This window comes from Camelina sativa, chromosome 19 (genome assembly GCF_000633955.1).
Source record: "Camelina sativa cultivar DH55 chromosome 19, Cs, whole genome shotgun sequence".
NCBI classification, from domain to species: Eukaryota; Viridiplantae; Streptophyta; class Magnoliopsida; order Brassicales; family Brassicaceae; genus Camelina; species Camelina sativa.
The window spans coordinates 6,492,381-6,511,365 of NC_025703.1; the positions used below are offsets into that span (position 1 = coordinate 6,492,381).

The 18,985-nt window shown below is 37.1% G+C and overlaps 3 protein-coding genes across 3 annotated transcripts in view; 2 read left to right on the forward strand and 1 right to left on the reverse strand.

Annotated features, from left to right (window-relative positions):
- LOC104767493 (arginine--tRNA ligase, chloroplastic/mitochondrial-like) overlaps positions 1–2,137 on the forward strand; it is a 5,127-nt gene extending 2,990 nt beyond the window's left edge. Inside the window, exons 13-17 of the mRNA XM_019240588.1 lie at positions 1,134–1,203; positions 1,301–1,390; positions 1,496–1,564; positions 1,662–1,760; positions 1,873–2,137. Of these exons, the coding sequence (XP_019096133.1) occupies positions 1,134–1,203; positions 1,301–1,390; positions 1,496–1,564; positions 1,662–1,760; positions 1,873–1,983 (439 nt within the window). The 3' untranslated portion in view covers positions 1,984–2,137. The remainder of the gene's footprint in view (positions 1–1,133; positions 1,204–1,300; positions 1,391–1,495; positions 1,565–1,661; positions 1,761–1,872) is intronic.
- On the reverse strand, positions 7,638–8,956 carry LOC109130951 (F-box/kelch-repeat protein At3g13680-like). Its single transcript, XM_019241105.1, has one exon. The coding sequence runs from the start codon at positions 8,624–8,626 to the stop codon at positions 7,736–7,738; it is 891 nt and encodes a 296-aa protein (XP_019096650.1). The 5' UTR covers positions 8,627–8,956; the 3' UTR covers positions 7,638–7,735.
- LOC104765176 (putative hydrolase C777.06c) lies at positions 13,864–16,778 on the forward strand. Its single transcript, XM_010488854.2, has 12 exons — positions 13,864–14,124; positions 14,487–14,617; positions 14,717–14,829; positions 14,983–15,024; positions 15,280–15,335; positions 15,457–15,533; positions 15,635–15,757; positions 15,858–15,934; positions 16,029–16,092; positions 16,176–16,226; positions 16,351–16,399; positions 16,496–16,778. The coding sequence occupies exons 1-12, from the start codon at positions 13,944–13,946 to the stop codon at positions 16,612–16,614; spliced, it is 1,083 nt and encodes a 360-aa protein (XP_010487156.1). The 5' UTR covers positions 13,864–13,943; the 3' UTR covers positions 16,615–16,778.

Here is an 18,985-nt window from a genome sequence, read left to right on the forward strand (position 1 = left end):
TGTGAAATCAGTCGTAAGGATTATGCTGAGATTTATCAACGCCTTCAAGTTGAGCTTGAAGAAAAGGTAAAGGCATAGCTGGACATATATATACTAATATGATTCGAGGCAGGATGGAAAAATAGATGGATTGGTAATGAACATTACATTATTTCATGACAGGGAGAAAGCTTTTACAAACCTTATATTGCTAAGATGATCGAGGAACTGAATAGCAAGGGTTTGGTAGAAGAAAGTGATGGTGCCCAAGTGATGTTCATCAAAGACTTCAAGACCCCATGCATGCTTGTAAAGAGTGATGGTGGTTTTACCTATGACACAACAGATCTTGCTGCTCTTTGGTGAGTTATCTTCCTGTTAATTATCTTAGTTAGCAATCTTTGGAAAATATATCTCATCTGTTAAGACTTTTGGTGTCTGTATTTTCTTAAGTGTAGCTTCTAAAATATTGTTCAATGAGTTTGTATGCTGATGCAAGAATCTGCTTGGTCTAGGTATCGACTGAATAAAGAGAAAGCTGAGTGGATTATTTATGTGACCGATGCTGGCCAGCAGGAGCACTTTGACAGATTCTTCAAAGTAGGTTTGATGAATAGATAGTTTACGACTTGTGAAATGCTCTGTTTTGGTTTAAACTGTCATTAATCGTGGTTATCTTGTCACTCTGAATCAGGCTGCCAGACAAGTGGATTGGCTTCCAGACAATGATGAAACTTACCCTAGGGTTAGCCATGTTAAATTTGGTGTAGTCAAGGGGGAAGATGGCAAGCGGTTTAGAAATCGTGATAGAGAAATAGTCCCTCTAGCTGATTTGCTAGATGAGGCCAAGACTCGCAGTAAAGCTGCCCTTATTGAGCGTGGTATCTAACTTTATGTCATCACTCTCTACGTTTTTTGAATTGTTGAACAATTAACTTGTTGTGTTCTTATTCATCCTTTTATATGTTGTCCACTCAGCTCTAGCCAAGGACAAAGAATGGACACCAGAGGAGCTGGACCAAACAGCAGAGGCAATTGGATATGGTGCGGTGAAGTAAGTATCATCTCTATTCTACTTCTATCTTCTGACTTTTTAAGGCTGAACAAATTTGATGTATATTTTTATGCTACCGCTAACTTAATTTTATTTCAAGGAATGCTGACATGAAGAAAAACATATCGACGGATTACAGATTCAGCTATGATGAAATGCTTAGCGACAAGGTACTGGAATTTGGCAGCTAGTCTACATATTTGTATTATGCAGGTATCTACACATGCTTAATTGCTTATTAAATATTTGGTCGTATGTCATGAGCAGGGAAATACAGCCGTTTACCTTCTTTACGCTCATGCTCGGATCTGTTCAATCATCCAGAAGTCTGGCAAAGACATAGATGAGCTGAAAAAGGTATTTTAGCTGCATGAACTCAAAACCAGTTAATACTACTCATTGTTCCTCTTTTGGTCTGTGTAATGTGCTGTAATACTTATCTTAATACTTATTATATTTCAGACAGGAAATTTAGTATTGGATCATGCTAATGAAAGAGCACTGGGGCTTCACTTGCTTCAGTTTGCCGAGGTAAAAACACATGCTAATTAGATAGTTCTTTCATAATCCACTTACTTTTTTCTTGGTAAAAAGATGAATAATTGATATCCATGTGAATGATTTGCAGACGGTTGAGGAAGCATGCACAAAATTGTTACCACACATGTTGTGCGAGTACCTCTACGATTTATCTGAACACTATACCAAATTCTACTCCACTTGTCAGGTGAGTACATTCCCAAATATTCTACTTAACTATTTAAAGATTGTAATATTAGACTGCATAATCAACAACCATATTGTTCTAATCTTTCACTTGAAACATTAAACATTTACAGGTCAACGGTTCAGCAGAGGAAACAAGCCGTCTCCTACTTTGTGAAGCAACGGCCATAGTCATGCGGAAATGCTTCCACCTTCTTGGAATCACTCCTGTTTACAAGATCTGATACATCACACCGCAACTAAACGATCTAGAAGGCAAAATACTTAGAAAGCCTTTCTTTAGCTTTTAACTTTTTCTGTTCTCATTCAGGTATGTAAGAAAAGCAGTCTAACAACATTCTATAGGCAAAAAAATTGGGTATTTGCTTACAGTATAAACCGAATTCTCAATGCGGTCTCCTTTGAGAACCTCCCCCAAATTCTCAGCATTGTTCAAATAGTAGGTAGTCATAAGAGAAGTTGTGTCTTGGTGGACGACAATTTGTTCACTTTAACATAAATAGGATCACCCTGTTCCAGACCAGACAAAAACAACAAATCAAGAGCTGAACAGCCACGTTACTACTAGTAAAGCAAAAAAAGATGTGAAAACACAAGTTTCAAGTGCAGATCCATGGATTTGCTGACATTTTAATGCATTATCACATCAAATTAAGTCAATGGACCTTTTGAAGTTCGAAATGCATAATCAGTAACAATATCTTAAATTTTCGTCATGACTTCAGCCAAGAAATCGAAATGGTTCAAGAATCTGTAAATCTCATAGATAGATTCCACTAGGCGAAAGACAAGGAAATCTAAACCATCAGAAACACAGAGGAAGGATCTTTCATTAGAAACACACAGATCTCTACATCTCATATTGACACTTCAAAATACTCACACGACCCTCTCTCTTACACACATGACGGTGCCACTTTCGTTTCCGTATATCACAGAACTTCAAACTTGAAGTTTCTGTGTTCTCAACTAATTTCATCAACCCACTCAAATAGTAGCTAGCTACCAACACAAACGGTGACAAAATTTTCAACGAGATGTAAATGAAACCACACTCCAAAAGAGAATATAACTCAGACCCATAAAACCTAGATCGAGCTTCTTATTGTAATACTCCTTCAATTATGTATATAAAACCGGTATTAAAAAAAAAAAAAAAGTTGCCGTAGCAAATTAAAAAAAGAAAGCGGTGTCGTTTCAATGTTTGTGATAGCTTACAAATTAGAAAGTGTAGAAAACAAGATATTTAAAAGTAAATGTTATTTATCTTTTGTCAACTTAAGAGCAAAAGATTTGAAATAATTTCCATTAATTGTATGACATTGTTGATCTTTTCTTTGACATTTGTTATGCTGGGAACATAGAGAATAATATATTGGGAATTTAGGATTGCAATATCTTATGCAGATCACTCATTTCTAGACAAGAATTTAGATTTTGTATTACATTTAAACTCCAAAATTAAATGTGAATTACATAAGTGTTTTAACTGCTTTAAAAATACAGAATTAAGAAGCTTCATGTCTAAGCAAAGAGAGATATTGGTTGTGATGCTTAAGTTTGTGTAAGTTATAATATGGCTTGATTTACTCTCAAGAAATAACTTAAGCTTTAAATTTTCTATAAAATATAAATCCCATGAATGATTTATATTTCATTAAGTAAAGTTAGTTGATGATTATTATAATGACATTAATACACAGAAATTTTTTAAAAGTTAGTTGATCTTTTTCTTTTTTTTTTTTGACATAATGTACAAATGCATTTGTAAACAGAAATATATTTATGATTAAGGTAATTACTTCTTCCATTTCGTTAATAAATTAGTAACTCGATAAATCAATTAAAAAAATTTGATTCTAATTTTTTTTGGTTCAATTTATATATCAATAAATTAAAAAAAAATCATAGTCTTCATGTTATTAATTTAAATGATATTAAGAGTCCACAAATACAAAATGTAATAAAATTGTTAAATAAGTGACAATTTTACTACTTCCAAAATTTTTTTAATATAACATAAAATGTGGAAACATTTGAATTTGACAAAATGAGTAATAATAACAAAAGCTTGTACCTAATATATAGGTATATAATTCTCACAATACTACTTATAACTTTATCTCCCCGTTTCGTTCATTTATGTTTATTTTAAATATCTTTTCCTACCGAAAGTAGTGATGAATTAGATATGATTTAAAGATTACCAATCAAAATAATAAATTAATGATCAAGAGATCACACAATCCATAACAAAACCTTACACATGATTGTGGCTTTGCAGAATAATTTGCGGGAAGTCAGTTATACAATCACTCACTCATACATACTGCACAAAAAGTGTTCCAACATTATGTCAAAGACATCACATTTGATTTTATATAACCTGAATTTGTCTATATTATTCAGCTGCTTTGTCCGAATGGGTGAGAATTCTTTTCATACATCTGCTTTTGATGTTAAGTCGTCTCAAATAGTTTTTCTTAACTGGTATGTTGTCTTACAACAATAGCAAGTAGAACTTTCTTCTGGACACTGTCAAACAATCAGGTGCTCCCCTCCCTCCCTAGATGCCTTATCACTGAGAATTGCATAGGTGACATGCAGATTTTGAAGTCCTTGTGTGAATATGTAAGTCAGACTCAGACGAAGGAGTATAAGATGTCAAGAATAGACTTATGTTCACCGCCTCTGTTACTTAAGGTGTTATAAGGGATTTTACCACCAGTGACAAGTCAAGCCACTTCTAGGGTTTTTAGAACTAGCTCTTCTATCTGTTGGATCCTATACAGCTGGTGCCTTGATGATCATCAGTAAACTACCAAAGCTACCTCTACATAATTAACCTTTCTTGACATGGATTGTCAATATCAGCCAAGATATTAAGTGGGTTCGGTTATGGATCATTACTTTTATCAGTTTCGTCAAGGTTTGTAATGTGTTATTGTCAACCCCTTGCTTTAATTACATATTTGTTTTATATACTATGATACTAACTATTTTTCTACCTACAGGTGCAATCGGTGAACTTGATGCCTAGAATAACTTTGGTCAATATTACAAGATTCCGGATCTGCTAATAGATCATTGAAACTGTCCGAATGATAAATAAGATTGATCTAACTACAAAACTACTCTCGAAGTGTATGATATTGCAAGGTTAGTGAAATACCTAAGTGTATGATATTCACAACCATCGAGATAGCTCAAGATAAACCTTCTCCTCAATCATCTGCATCTCCTGGGCTTTCACAATCTTGAATACTTCCCTGATCCATAACAGTTTTAGTTTTTTTTTAGATGTATGAAGCTTATTCCGACTACCCAAGCATGATGGATGATATGTCTATATTTTGTCTCTTCTTAGCATGTATTTGCCATGCATTTAGCTAGGATAACTAGTCGTTTTGCATCAATTTCTAGCCACTTTTATACACTTTGCATATTTAGGTAGTTCTTGCATCATCCTTGCATACATTGTGCATTTTGGAGTATTTCAGGTATCTAGAAGACGTCAGGAACACATCGCCCGAGATGCTGTTCGAGTCGCCATTCGAGTCCACATCCTTTGAGTCGACCCAACACCATTCGAGTCCATTTCCTTCGAGTCGACCCAACACCATTCGAGTCCACCACTCCCGAGTCGCCACTCGAGTCATCAGTAGAGCCACCGGTCTAGGGATTAAGCTTTCGATGTCTTCATCAAAGTTGTAGCGAATTGAATCATCTTTCCAATGCCGTTTATTTCAAGACAATCAGAGCTGTAGTTCAAGAGTTATCATCGTTTTAGTGGACGCGTATACACCCATTCGAGCCACTCGTCATGCAACCACTCCACCCCGTTCGAGCCGTTCTATTCGAATGGCATTTAGCTTTCGACGTCTTCACCAAAGTTGTAGAGAATTGAGTCATCTTCCAATGCCGTTTATTTCAAGCCAATCGGAGGTGTGGTTCAAAATTTATCATCGTTTTAGTGGATGCGTATACACCCAGCTCGAGCCGCTACCCGTCGACTCAATCCTCCAGCTCGAGCTGCTGCCCTTCGACTCGACCCTCCAGCTCGAGCCGCTGCCCGTAGACTCGACCCTCCACCACTCGAGCCAACACCATCACCCACTCAAGTCACCACTCGTTCGCACATGTCAGGAAGACGTTCCGTCTTACACGCTTCAGGAGATTCTCAAACCGACTCTTCATCTTGTCGTTTTAAATTTTAGGGATTTACATGTTTTTACTATAAATACGTTTTGTTAAGTCTTTGCGGAGACATCTTATCTTTTATCTCATTTTGTTCTGAAGGTTTTACCTAGCCTCCCAAAATCGTTCTCAGACTTTGTATCCAAATATCTTTTAATACATTGAGTATTTGCATTTGATTTCTTCAACAAACTTGTTCTTCTCATTTCTATCTATCTAAGAATGTTTGTTTCAATGTTTTATGGGTTTGCATCCTTGATGATGATTTTCGGATCTGAGTAGTGTAGTTGTTCTTGAGGATGGATAGATTAGGTGGAGGATCTTAGGATGTAGGGTGTTTAAGCTTTGATTTGTATGATTCCCTTCTGGACTAGTATTAGAATTACTAGTTTTTATCTGATCAATTGGAACTAGGTTTTAGACATTTCCGCACCCAAAAGGTGTTCAATGAAACGTCTGACCAACTAGTGCCAGAGACTTACGTTCCTAGCCTAAGAGATTAGTTGTCTAGGATGTTTGTTGACGTGAATGAACTTGTTTGTCATGTCATGCTTGATCATGTTTCTCAAGCGAGAGCTAGGTTTGGAAGTGGTTGAGTTTGAGTAGCTTCTGTCAAGAGATTGGATTAGCTAAGAAGAGATGTTCATTGTTTAGGGATTGTTTGCTTGTGACATGTTAAACACTCTATAGACTAGGATACTCCACCGACATCAATTACTCTCATCCTTAGGACCTCTTTCTTTCTGATTTTTATTACATTCCTGAGACTGTTTCGTTTCTTGCTTTTTAGTTCATGCTTAGACTCGTTTTCGTTTTTACTATTGTTTACTTCTTGACATACATTCTCGTTCCTAATCCTATAGTTTATTTCCGTTTTTTTCCATTTTCATCATTCTAGGATTGTTAGACAAACACTCTTTTTATATTGGCTTGACTTGTGATTTCTTGATTGCATCTTGATTGCTAGCAACATCCCATTTGGATTGACACATTAAGTACTAAAACACATAAGGTTAATTGAACCTGCTAGGACACACAAAAATCCTAGTATCAATGGACATGGCAGAATTAATCGCCTTTCAATGTGGAATGGCAGTTCATGGAAAGCTAACATTGATTACAGCCACGTGAATATGCTCTGGAATCACAGCTAGTGTATGTGGAGATAAACTCATCTGAATTCTACGTTGGTTTTGAATATTTTAGAAATTGAGTTGTGATTTCTCTGCGCAGGGAACAGAGGAACCACGCATAATCTCGTTAAAGAGATAACACTCGTAATTGTAGCTATCCTGTTACCCGGAATCAGGCTGCCAGAAAAGCAGGCCAGCTTCCAGACAATGATGAAACTTAACCCTCGCTAGAGTTAGCCATGTTAAGTTTGGTGTAGTCCTTGAATACATTACAAACAATTTGAGACATCGGAATACAGAGATGTAACCGCCTTAACTGACTGCTTTGCTAGATAAGGCCAAGACTCGATTGAACGTGGTATATGACTGTGTCAGAAACTTCTATGTTTTGGATTGTTTAATCATTCACTTGTTCAGTTATTATGTGGTGATATGGTGCGGTGAAGTAAGACGGACTGAAAATGAAAAAGTAACATGAATTAAGTGAAGATGGAATTTCTTTGTTAATTGCAAAGTAAAGGAGATGGACTGAGATAACGAGGGTGGTCTAGGGGACATGAATAAATTAAAAACCGGAGAGATGCAAGAAACAAATAAGTAATGTTATATTGCAAATAAAACCAAATAAAACAAGGGATGGAACTAACTAGTAAACCTCTATCCCACCATTTTTTTCCCTTTGTTCTTCTTTCATTTTGCTTTTGGGTTTATAAACTCTTTCTGTTTTTCTTTTTTTGCAACCCGGTTGGTTGATTTGCAGTTGCACTAAACTTGGAACATAAGAAGAGCACACAAGAGGGAGACGATACTTGGCATGAAAATATCCTAACTCGTCAAGTTTTCCGATATTAAGGGCTTTTCCGATTTTAACAGATCTGAAGTACCTCCTTGGTCCAAACATGTGAGCTAAAGCCTGAAGATGGTCTAGGTCGAAAACAACAGCAACATTCTTCTCCTCGTCAATGAAGAAACTCCCACCTTCAGTGTCAACCGGATAACCAGCGAGCTCTCTCATAAACTTGTTCCATGACACATCGGGATCAATCTTAGTCGTAACCCAAATCTCCATGATCTGACATCTATTCATGTGTTGGTGTAACACGGCGAGCTGCTCATCTCTGAGACAAGATAAAGTAACATTGTCTTTTGCATCATCGTTAGAGCAAAACGGAAGATACAGACTCGGTCCAAATCTCTCTGTTGTGAAATCAAAACAGAGTAAGATATCTTGTTCAATAATCTTTTTTCCTCCACCACCAACCACTGTTGTTGTTTCCCTTTTAGCAGCAAAAAAAGCATTCCCTTTCAAAGACACACCGCGTTGATGAGACCATATAAACCACTCGGGTGGTTCGACACCAACGACCCTCCATGAATTAGAGCTAAAATCGTAGATTTCGTACCCAAGAACCGATAGCATACCTGTCCAAGACGTCGAAGTTTTGCCTGGGTTGGATCCACCTGGTTTGACCCAAATAAGGATTCCATACCAAGAGCCTCGACCTGTCCTTGAGGACGCACAGCAATAAACCGTCATAGTGAAAGACTCTATGTACCTCGACTTGGTTAAGTATGCTTACTTGATTTATAGATAGATCAACCAAGTCCCCGTAGTTTCGGATTCCTTGGAGATCGAATTTCAAAGAACAAACCCTTGAATCCTTCATCATAAACCCCAGAGACTGCTTCTCTGTTGCTTTTTTACCAAAAATCCGATTTTTAGATAAAGCTTCCCACTTTTTGCAAGTAGATCGTGTTGCTCCCAGAGATGTCAATGGAACTCTAGACAGTATTTCCCCTACCAAATCACATGGAAGATCTGATATTGTCGTCATTCTCTTCTTCTGCAAAACGGACTTACGTACGATTGAAGAAATTAGGGATACATACAGAAGGAAGAGATAGACAAATCTCCCCTTTTTATTTCAGCCACTAAGAAGAGGACACATCATCATCCTACACAAACCAATCTTACAAAATTGACAACAAAAAAAACAAAGATACTTAGGGCATCTCGATTGGGAGAACATTTTTTGGATTTTCTTAGAGTAAAAATATTATGAAAATAATATAAGATCATTAGTTTAGATTTTTTGTTAAGAAGTTGGTTATTGGGAAAACATGTTTAAGATCATAAGATTTAATAATATAATAATTTAAACATATTACAATTTTAAAAACTTTAAAAAATAATATTTAAATTGCAAACTTAAAAAATTTATACTAAAATTCAAAATACAATACCAAATTTTTATGAAACAAAAAAACATTAAAGATATAAATAAATAAAAACAAACAAAACTTCCTCCAAACAAATAAATGTTTTCTCCTTTGCAAAAAATTGTATCCATTCACGAGTTGCCACGTTACCCAAGAACTGGCCCAAAATCAGTTCTACATCAAGAACCAACAACATGTTCTTCACCCACTGTTCTCTATATTTTTGATTTTAAAAAGGCTTAAAACACCCAAAGTGTTCCCCCAATGCAGATGGCCTTAGACCTTCCCCATCGGCAGGTTCATAGGGAAGTTCTTAGTATTTTGGTTCCAAAAAATAATTCAGAACAAAAGAAAAATGCTAAGGGAGGTTGTTATATAGTATACCCATTTGTGATCTAAGAGACTCTACGTGTCAGCTTGGTATTGGTTGAACGAAAAAATAGAAAGAGGGAAATTTTTTTTACATCACATTTCTTTCGTTTTCTCTCTCTCTCTCTCTCTCTCTCTCTCTCTCTCTCTCTCTCTCTCTCTCTCTCTCTCTCTCTCTCTCTCTCTCTCTCTCTCTCTCTCTCTCTCTCTCTCTCTCTCTCTCTCTCTCTCTCTCTCTCTCTCTCTCTCTCTCTCTCTCTCTCTCTCTCTCTCTCTCTCTCTCTCTCTCTCTCTCTCTCTCTCTCTCTCTCTCTCTCTCTCTCTCTCTCTCTCTCTCTCTCTCTCTCTCTCTCTCTCTCTCTCTCTCTCTCTCTCTCTCTCTCTCTCTCTCTCTCTCTCTCTCTCTCTCTCTCTCTCTCTCTCTCTCTCTCTCTCTCTCTCTCTCTCTCTCTCTCTCTCTCTCTCTCTCTCTCTCTCTCTCTCTCTCTCTCTCTCTCTCTCTCTCTCTCTCTCTCTCTCTCTCTCTCTCTCTCTCTCTCTCTCTCTCTCTCTCTCTCTCTCTCTCTCGATTGCGAGAAAACGAAGATTTGTATTTGGAATCGTCTGGGTGTGGAGGAAGAGGAGATCTGTCGGAGGAGATGCTCATCATCATGAATTGATGAGTCAGCCGTGTCCCATCGCGATATTTTGATTGAATCGTGAATCGGCTCCGATTGCATGTAGGAGAGGCGATTTGGAATCGTGAATCGTGAATTGGGAGTCCACTCAATCAGAAGAGATTGAATCAATTGGAAGAAGATGGTAAGTTTCTCAATTCAATTACTGATTGAATCAATCACGATTGGTGTTTGATGATTAGGGTTTTTTTTTATTTTGGATCGGAAATTAGGGTTTTTTATGTTTCTTAGAAAATTAGGATTCTTGGTGTTCATGTGTTCTGTTTTGATCCTTACTTTAGCAGCTGAGTATTTTTTAACTCCGGTTATGATGAATTTGAAAAGATTTGGCCATGAATGTATCGCAATATGCTGATTAAAGTTACTAACTTGATTCAACATAAGCTATTTGTTGTTTTTGGTGTTGTTATTTGTGTAAGCTAATGATTATTTGTTTTGTATAATTTTAGAGTACATTGTTCTTGTTCGATTTAGCTTGTCCATGAATGATTAATTTTATTTCGAATTTGGGCTTCATTAACCGTGGATCTGTCTTTTGTTTTGAGGTTAAATGGACAAACATGGATTGATGCGTTGATGAGTATAGAGTGTGCATATCTCTTCGGCCATGAAGGAAGGTAATCATCATCCTCAACTTTTTTGCATTTATTTGGTGTTAGTTAAAGCTTTTGTTTGTTGGTTGTGATAAATAGATTTAGTACTTGGTAGTGTAGGTATTAGTTGAATAAGTTAAAAGAACAGCTTAAGAATGCTGAAACTATCTGAGATCACTGGCATGGAAGAATCTGCCAAGAAATCACTCGTTTTGAAGAACGAGTTTGACCCTGAATTTGCAAAAAAGCTTGAAGTGCAGTTGACAAAGACATACAACAAGATCAATGAGCTGCAGAAGCAAATGGAGACTGCGAAATCATCTGATATGGATTCCGTTAATGGTGTGAGTTTTGAGTCGAATGAAGCTAAAGGTTTACTTGAGAAACTTGTGGAAGAAAAGAAGTCTTTGCAGCCAAGAGTTAGTGGAAGGAAGCGGAGACTTGCACATCTGGCCACTAAAAGAACGGTTGAGGTTTGAGACCTGAAGCAGCTTTGGTCTAACGTGAGAAACTGGTTTGTTGCTGTAATTTTGGATCAAAGCTATTCTAGGTGGTTGTTTCATTTCGTCTCTTTGTTGTGATTGTGAATGCAGTTGTTCCTTGTATAAGCTTCAACATATGACAATATATGGAAATTGAATAAGTTATACACTGATTTGGCAAAATTTTGGCACAACTCAATATTACTATCAAGATTACAATTAATCTTTTCTCCATTTATGATTTGTATTTCTATTTTTCATATGCTTTTATGTTTTGTAGGTTTAAAAATTAATTAAATGCAATATTTTCTATTTTTATAAAATCTTAAATGTTTACACATTTATATCATTTCTATTCTATTTAAAAATTTTAAATTTCAAAAAACAATATTTTAAAAAATATGAGACCCAAAACTAGAACCTACTATTAAAGGAGAAAATTTTTACTAAAAGATCATGGGTTCTTATATTCAAAACAATACACTATTAATTTATAAAAAATTCAAACGGTGTTTAAGAGACTCCAATTATGATACTACTTGTTGTAAACTAGAGAATTTAGGAAGTGAAATCTCTTAGTCTTATTCATTAATAATCGATGTAACATATATATATATAGGAGTACAAGGGCTAAAGCCCATAAAGCAATCGAAGACATAAGATAGGCCATGGGCCGTGGAGCAATGGCCATGGGCCGTAAAGCTATGGCCGATGGGCCGTACATGTGCGGACAGTAAATGGCCGAATGGCCATGTCCTAACGGACTGTGAGCGGGCCGGTCTATGGAGTCCACAAGTGTTTTACAACACTCCCCCTTGGACGAGATGACCGTACCATGTAGGATGGGATCGCTGCAATGTGCTTAGGGGATGCTGCCTCATTAAAACCTTACCAGGAAAACCCAATGGGACAAAACCTTGGTGAAGGAAAAAGAGTACAGCACACATTGCTCCCCCTGATCCAAACATCACTCCAAGTCCTGAAGTCTCCGCATCCCAATCTTGTGCGTGAGCTTCCTGAACGTCGATGTCGGCAATGCTTTGGTGAAGAGATCGGCTGAGTTGTCGCAGGACTGTACTTGCACCACTTGAACTTCTCCGGCCTTTTGTAGTTCATGTGTGAAGAAGAACTTCGGCAGTATGTGCTTCGTCCGATCTCCCTTGATGTATCCTTCCTTGAGCTGGGCGATGCAAGCCGTATTGTCCTCGTAGATGACGGTTGCTCCCTTGCTGTCTTCTAAGCCGCTATCCGTCCGTATATGCTGAGTCATGGACCGCAACCAAACACACTCACGGCTGGCTTCATGGATGGCTAGGATCTCCGCGTGATTTGACGATGTGGCCACAAGAGTCTGCTTCATTGAACGCCAAGAGATCGCCGTACCGCCGTGCGTAAACACATAACCTGTTTGTGACTTACCGTTGTGTGGATCGGATAGGTAACCTGCATCAGCAAAACCAACTAGACAGTCTCGGTTATGGTTAGTATAAAATAAACCAAAATCAACCGTCCCTCGCAGGTACCGTAGTACGTGTTTAATACCATTCCAGTGCCGTATAGTTGGACAAGAACTATATCTTGCTAGGAGGTTCACGGCAAAGCATATGTCCGGCCTAGTATGACTAGCCAGGAACATTAACGCTCCTATAGCACTGAGGTAAGGCACTTCAGGTCCAAGAATTTCTTCATTGGCCTTCTTAGGAGCAAATGGATCTTTATCCAAGTCTAAGCTTCTAACAACCATTGGGCTAGTCAATGGGTGAGCTTGCTCCATATTAAATCTCTTGAGTACTTTTTCTGTGTATGCCTTTTGATGCACAAGGATCCCATTATTTACGTACTCAAGCTGCAATCCCAAACAGAATTTTGTTTTGCCTAGGTCTTTCATCTCAAATTCTTTCTTGAGGTATTCTACAGTTTGGGCGATTTCCCCAGAGGTACCGAGGATGTTTAAATCATCCACGTAAACTGCTATTATCACAAATCCTTTGTTTGCAAACTTCTTTATGAATATACATGGACTGATTGGGTCGTTCTTATAGCCTTTCTTAGATAAATAATCACTTAAGCGATTATACCACATTCGACCACTAGAGAATTTGGGTCGTGCTGATAACGTGTTGTAAACTAGAGAATTTAGGAAGTGAAATCTCTTAGTCTTATTCATTAATAATCGATGTTACATATATATATAGGAGTACAAGGGCTAAAGCCCATAAAGCAATCGAAGACATAAGATAGGCCATGGGCCGTGGAGCAATGGCCATGGGCCGTAAAGCTATGGCCGATGGGCCGTACATGTGCGGACAGTAAATGGCCGAATGGCCATGTCCTAACGGACTGTGAGCGGGCCGGTCTATGGAGTCCACAAGTGTTTTACAACACTACTGGTAATCTTGCTCTTACATGTGTTAAAAACGACAACGTTTGTCTTAGAAATCACTTTCGGTCGGAGAAGGGTTCGAGCCAGCAAAAAAATAAACGTAGGATCGACTCCGAGTCCGAGATTGGTAATGGCGGCTATGTCAGCGGTTCTGTCTCTGGGTTTGGGCACACTTCGCCCTTGGCATCGTTCTTTATCATGTTTCGATTCTCTCCGGCACCAGACATCTTTTCTCCGTTGCCAAAGTCTCATCTCTAGAAACACGGCGAGGTCTCCGCTCAACAAGATTCTTCAGGCTTGCCTTCAATCCAGTGGGTATCTATTCTTAAATTTTTACTCAATTTCTTCAAATTTTGCTACAACAAACAACATCTGAGTCTTTTGATGTGATTAGTTTCCTAGGTTTGAATTAGATTTGACTTTACTCTCTCTCTCTCTGACTCTCTGATCGTTCGAGACTATAATATAATCAATGACTCTGAATCCTGTACATGCATTGTTTGACTACTACGTCTGTTGTTTGTTCTATTGGTGTCATTATCCATTGAACATTCTGAGGTTGTCTTTATAGGAATCCAGAGATATCTATTATGTGTCAATCTATGGCTTCTTTATAGCATTCAACACTATCATCATTTTTTTGACTATAAGTATGTATGTTGTGGTTGATTAGATTATGCAAATGATGATGATGCTTTGGTGTCATCATCCAATGAACGTTCTGAGGTTGTATTTTTGGGTACCGGAACGAGTGAAGGGATTCCTCGTGTCAGCTGCCTCACTAATCCTTTGAAAACTTGTTTGGTACTCTCTTTGTTTTTGCTTTAATCTCTTTGTTTTTTTAATGATTCATCTACAATTTCATTGCACTCCCATTGAAGAATCTCTAATTGGTTCTTTTAGGTATGCACAAAAGCAACAGAACCAGGAAACAAAAATAGGAGACTTAACACCAGCATTCTTGTTCGGTACATTAGACCATCTGGAACAAGTAACATCCTCATTGATTGTGGCAAGTGAGTGCTGTGAGCTGAGTAGTGTCAATGTGATTCTTCTCTTTATCACGTTGTAATGACACATTAGCAAGAGGGGTTGAGTCCATCTTTTTTCATACAAGACAATCCTTTTGATTTTTGTTTTCTGACTTCTTAACTCCCTTGTCTTGGCAGGTTCTTCTACCATAGTGCACTTAAATGGTTCCCCACCTTCGGGTTAGTATTTTTTCCCATCAACCATTAAGGTTTCAGTTGTCAAAAATTGATTGTCATAAGACTTCTTGAATCCCCCTATCAGATTATGATGCTTCTTACACGACTTGTTATTGTTTGTTATACTGTGATCAAAGTATGTTCAAGTTGAACTCTCTGTTTATCACTAGTTGCTTCTAATAATCTGCCACACTGTGATTGTTTTATCGTTGATTCTATGGCCATCCCTATAATACCTAGTTGTGCTTTTCTTGTCAGGCTAAGAACACTTGATGCGGTTGTAATTACTCATTCTCATGCTGACGCAATTGGAGGTCTCTGAAACTGACAAGTTAAATCTTGCCCATCCATCATTTTCTTGTTCCATGTTTTTTTTTTCTCCTGTAAAGTCATGTGTTGTCTCCTTAATTGAAAGTCTTCTTTTGTGCTATCTAGGTCTTGATGATCTCCGTGATTGGACAAACAATGTCCAACCTCACATACCTATTTACACTGCTACCCGTGATCTTGAGGTTTACCTTGTTTTACCTACACTCCAAAATGTTTCCCTCATCACTCACAATGCTATTTAAGTTGCTAAATAAGACTCTCCACCATGATATGTGAATCTCAGGTAATGAAGAAGACCCATTATTACTTGGTTGATACAAGTGTGATCATACCCGGTGCTGCAGTCTCAGAGTTGGAGTTTAAAATCATACATGAGGACCAACCATTTGTAGTAAACGATCTAAAGGTAACACCGTTATTTCTGGCTTGTAATCATCAACACTACTATGTTCATTCATCATCTTGGCGTTGCCTTAGGCATGGATTGGATTTTTTAACTGTTTTAGATCATCCCATTACCTGTGTGGCATGGAAGTAACTACCGTTCCCTTGGTTTCCGGTTTGGTAATGTCTGCTACATAAGGTTAAAAAACACACACACTTCCCTCTAGTAATTTTGTGCCACAGTTTGTTCATGAATATCAGAGTCTTTACTTATCATACTGTGATAATTGCAGCGATGTCAGTGACATACCGGAAGAAACCTACCCGCTCCTTAAAGACTGTGATCTCTTAATTATGGTAATCTCAACTCTTTCACATATCACATTCTTTCTTCAACAAAGATAACTTATTACCCAAGACACATATCTTTCTCTCTCTAGGATGCTTTGAGGCCTGACCGGTCTTCAGCAACACATTTTGGCCTCCCAAGGGTACAAAGCTTGCTTCCCATTCTCCTTCTTATTTATGATTCTTTCTCTTGGAAACAAGAACTATGCAATTTATTCCAAATCATCAAATTCACTTTCACTGCCGCTTTTTGTTTCCTTCCTTCAGGCGTTAGAGGAAGTTCGAAAAATCAAACCAAAAAGAACCCTTTTCACCGGTACAATCTGTTAAATCACACATTGAATACAAAAAAGGTATACATCCTTTTCTTGTTCAACTTTTTGAGCAATCTTTTTTTTTGTTTCCTCTGCAGGAATGATGCATTTGATGGACCACGAGAAGGTGAGCGAAGAACTGGAGAAACTTATGGACACGGAAGGCATCGATGTCCAATTGAGCTACGATGGTCTTCGTGTACCGTTCTCAATTTAATTCGGTTTTAATCATATTTTTTAACTCCGGTATAACCGGTTCATAAGCAATAATATGTTCTGTTCATAAATAGATGGTCTTGGTATTTATGTTCTGTTCACAAAATCACTCAACGAATTTTTATGGTAAGCGATTTGGTTATATAAGTCTTTGGTTTGCGCAAACCGGTCCGATTAAAACAGCTGGTTCGTACGGGGACCACCACAGAGAAACTGAGACGTTTTATATAGCGAGTTAGCGACAGACAATGGGAAGACGAAGACCAGAAACGGAGAACACGGGAACGGATGTGTTCATAAGGGCGTCTGCCAAGTCGGCGACCAGATTGCATGGCTCTGTTCTGGTTACAATCCAACTGTACATGTCATGGCACGTGTCCCTGTCGGTCCGGTACGGTCCCCTCGACCGGTCGCTTTCACGCGTGTCTATTGCCGACGGTGACATGAGAGGATTCCCTCAAAAATACATTTATCCCTTCCTCTAATCAAAATAATAATAATTGAGTTTTATAAATGTGTAAAACATATGTTATTAACTATTTAGAGTTTGGCTGTAGAACTATTTAACGTCTTATGTACGAAAAGACTAGTTATTAAAATAATAATTGAGGCTGTGCATGTTACTAATGTAACAAGTGGTAGAAAACGACGTCGGCGAAAACAAAAATCAACCATAGGAAAGTTAGGTGCGACTGTTACAGAAATTAAATTACAATTTTAATGGGGGTTAATCATTAAGTATTGTATTGAAATTTAATTGTTGAATATAACTAAATGGGGTCAATGTGTTAGCTCAATCATTTTCATAAACAAAGTTGGCCCTACTATTTTTTTTTTCCTGATATATGCTGTTCCGCTCGTGAACTCTTTTGCAGCTGTGACTTATTGACTCTCCTACACTGTAACTCACTAGTCACTAACCTTTCAGACTTAAATAATACACACACCAAAAAAACGAAATAGATTTGTCCATCTCATGTTGTTTTGGAAAATCACATATCAAGAAGACCTTCACTTCGTAAACAAATAATTAATCAATCAGACCCTTGTTCTTAGTTGAATCAGATCTATACTGTGTCACAATCAGTCATTCGAATCATTCAAACTTGTTACCACATGCAAGATATCTAATGATCTAGAAAAAGAAAAGAGTTATTGTATGTGGTGTCAGAATATGATATTTGTAAAATTCTAACTTCTTAGCCATGCATAGCTGACATGGAGACAGAGACGTATAATCTTTTTATAGACCCATGATTTCAGGACAGTTGAATAGAAGAAAAAAAACTATATATATTGCTTCCCAGCTCCCCTAGTTTCATCTAAATTGATATTTTATTTTCATGTCAGCCTTATTGTTTTGCTTCTAGTTTACTGAGAATAGACGATGAGTTAATTTTCTGACCTATACGAGAAACTCAGTTTTCGAAATAATATCTAGAGCGTTCTCCGCGTGTCTGATCGTGAAGATTTAACTTAAAATGACCTCGACACTGTGTGATTTACGAGGCACATTAAATAGTCCTTACTTTAAACTAATTAGGTTGGATATATCATATATTCAAATATTTTCAAATTTAAAAATAAAGATTACTACTATTGATATATAACACATACTAATTAGATTAATGGGTTTCTTATAAAGTTAGTTTATTGTGTGGGGTGAGCTGGTGTTTCATATTGGGAAGAGGATCGGACAAATCACACATTAAGAAAAGCTAAAATTATTGTGGAATAAAACAAGAACAAGACAAAAAGACGAAACATTTTCTATTATTATTCATTTTAGATTACCTTTTAAGTGTAAGAGACCCTAAATTTTTATGTTTAGGAAAATAACTTACTAGGTAAAATGGTTTTGGCAGTTTGTATCTAAATGCAAACGCAATTAATTATATGACGGCTGCCAACGTGTAGTAAATTTTCTAACAGGATACATGTAGCAGTAGCACCTTAATAAGAAAAGGAAAAAAACGAACAAGAGCATATTTTATACTTATCTATAGTTCTATACTAGTAATATTTATTATTAATAGTTTGAAGTTTGAACTAATGTCATATTCTGGATGCATGGGAGTCACCAAATTGAATGACTATATATGACTCGATTAGACATTTATGAAATTTTCTATTTATATACTATATCTTTTGCTCTCCACATTTTAAAAGTAAAATAACTATTTCATTCCCTCCACCCCTTCCCAAAAAATTAGGGTGGAAAACATGTAAACGGATTATACCAGAAACACATATGTTTACATTTTACAACAGTGTTTCAAATTTCAAAATGTGTAAAATTTACTTGATAGTGGATCACAAAGCTGGAAGTGCAATATTTAAAGGTAGGTTAATTTGATTTTCAGGTAAAGGAA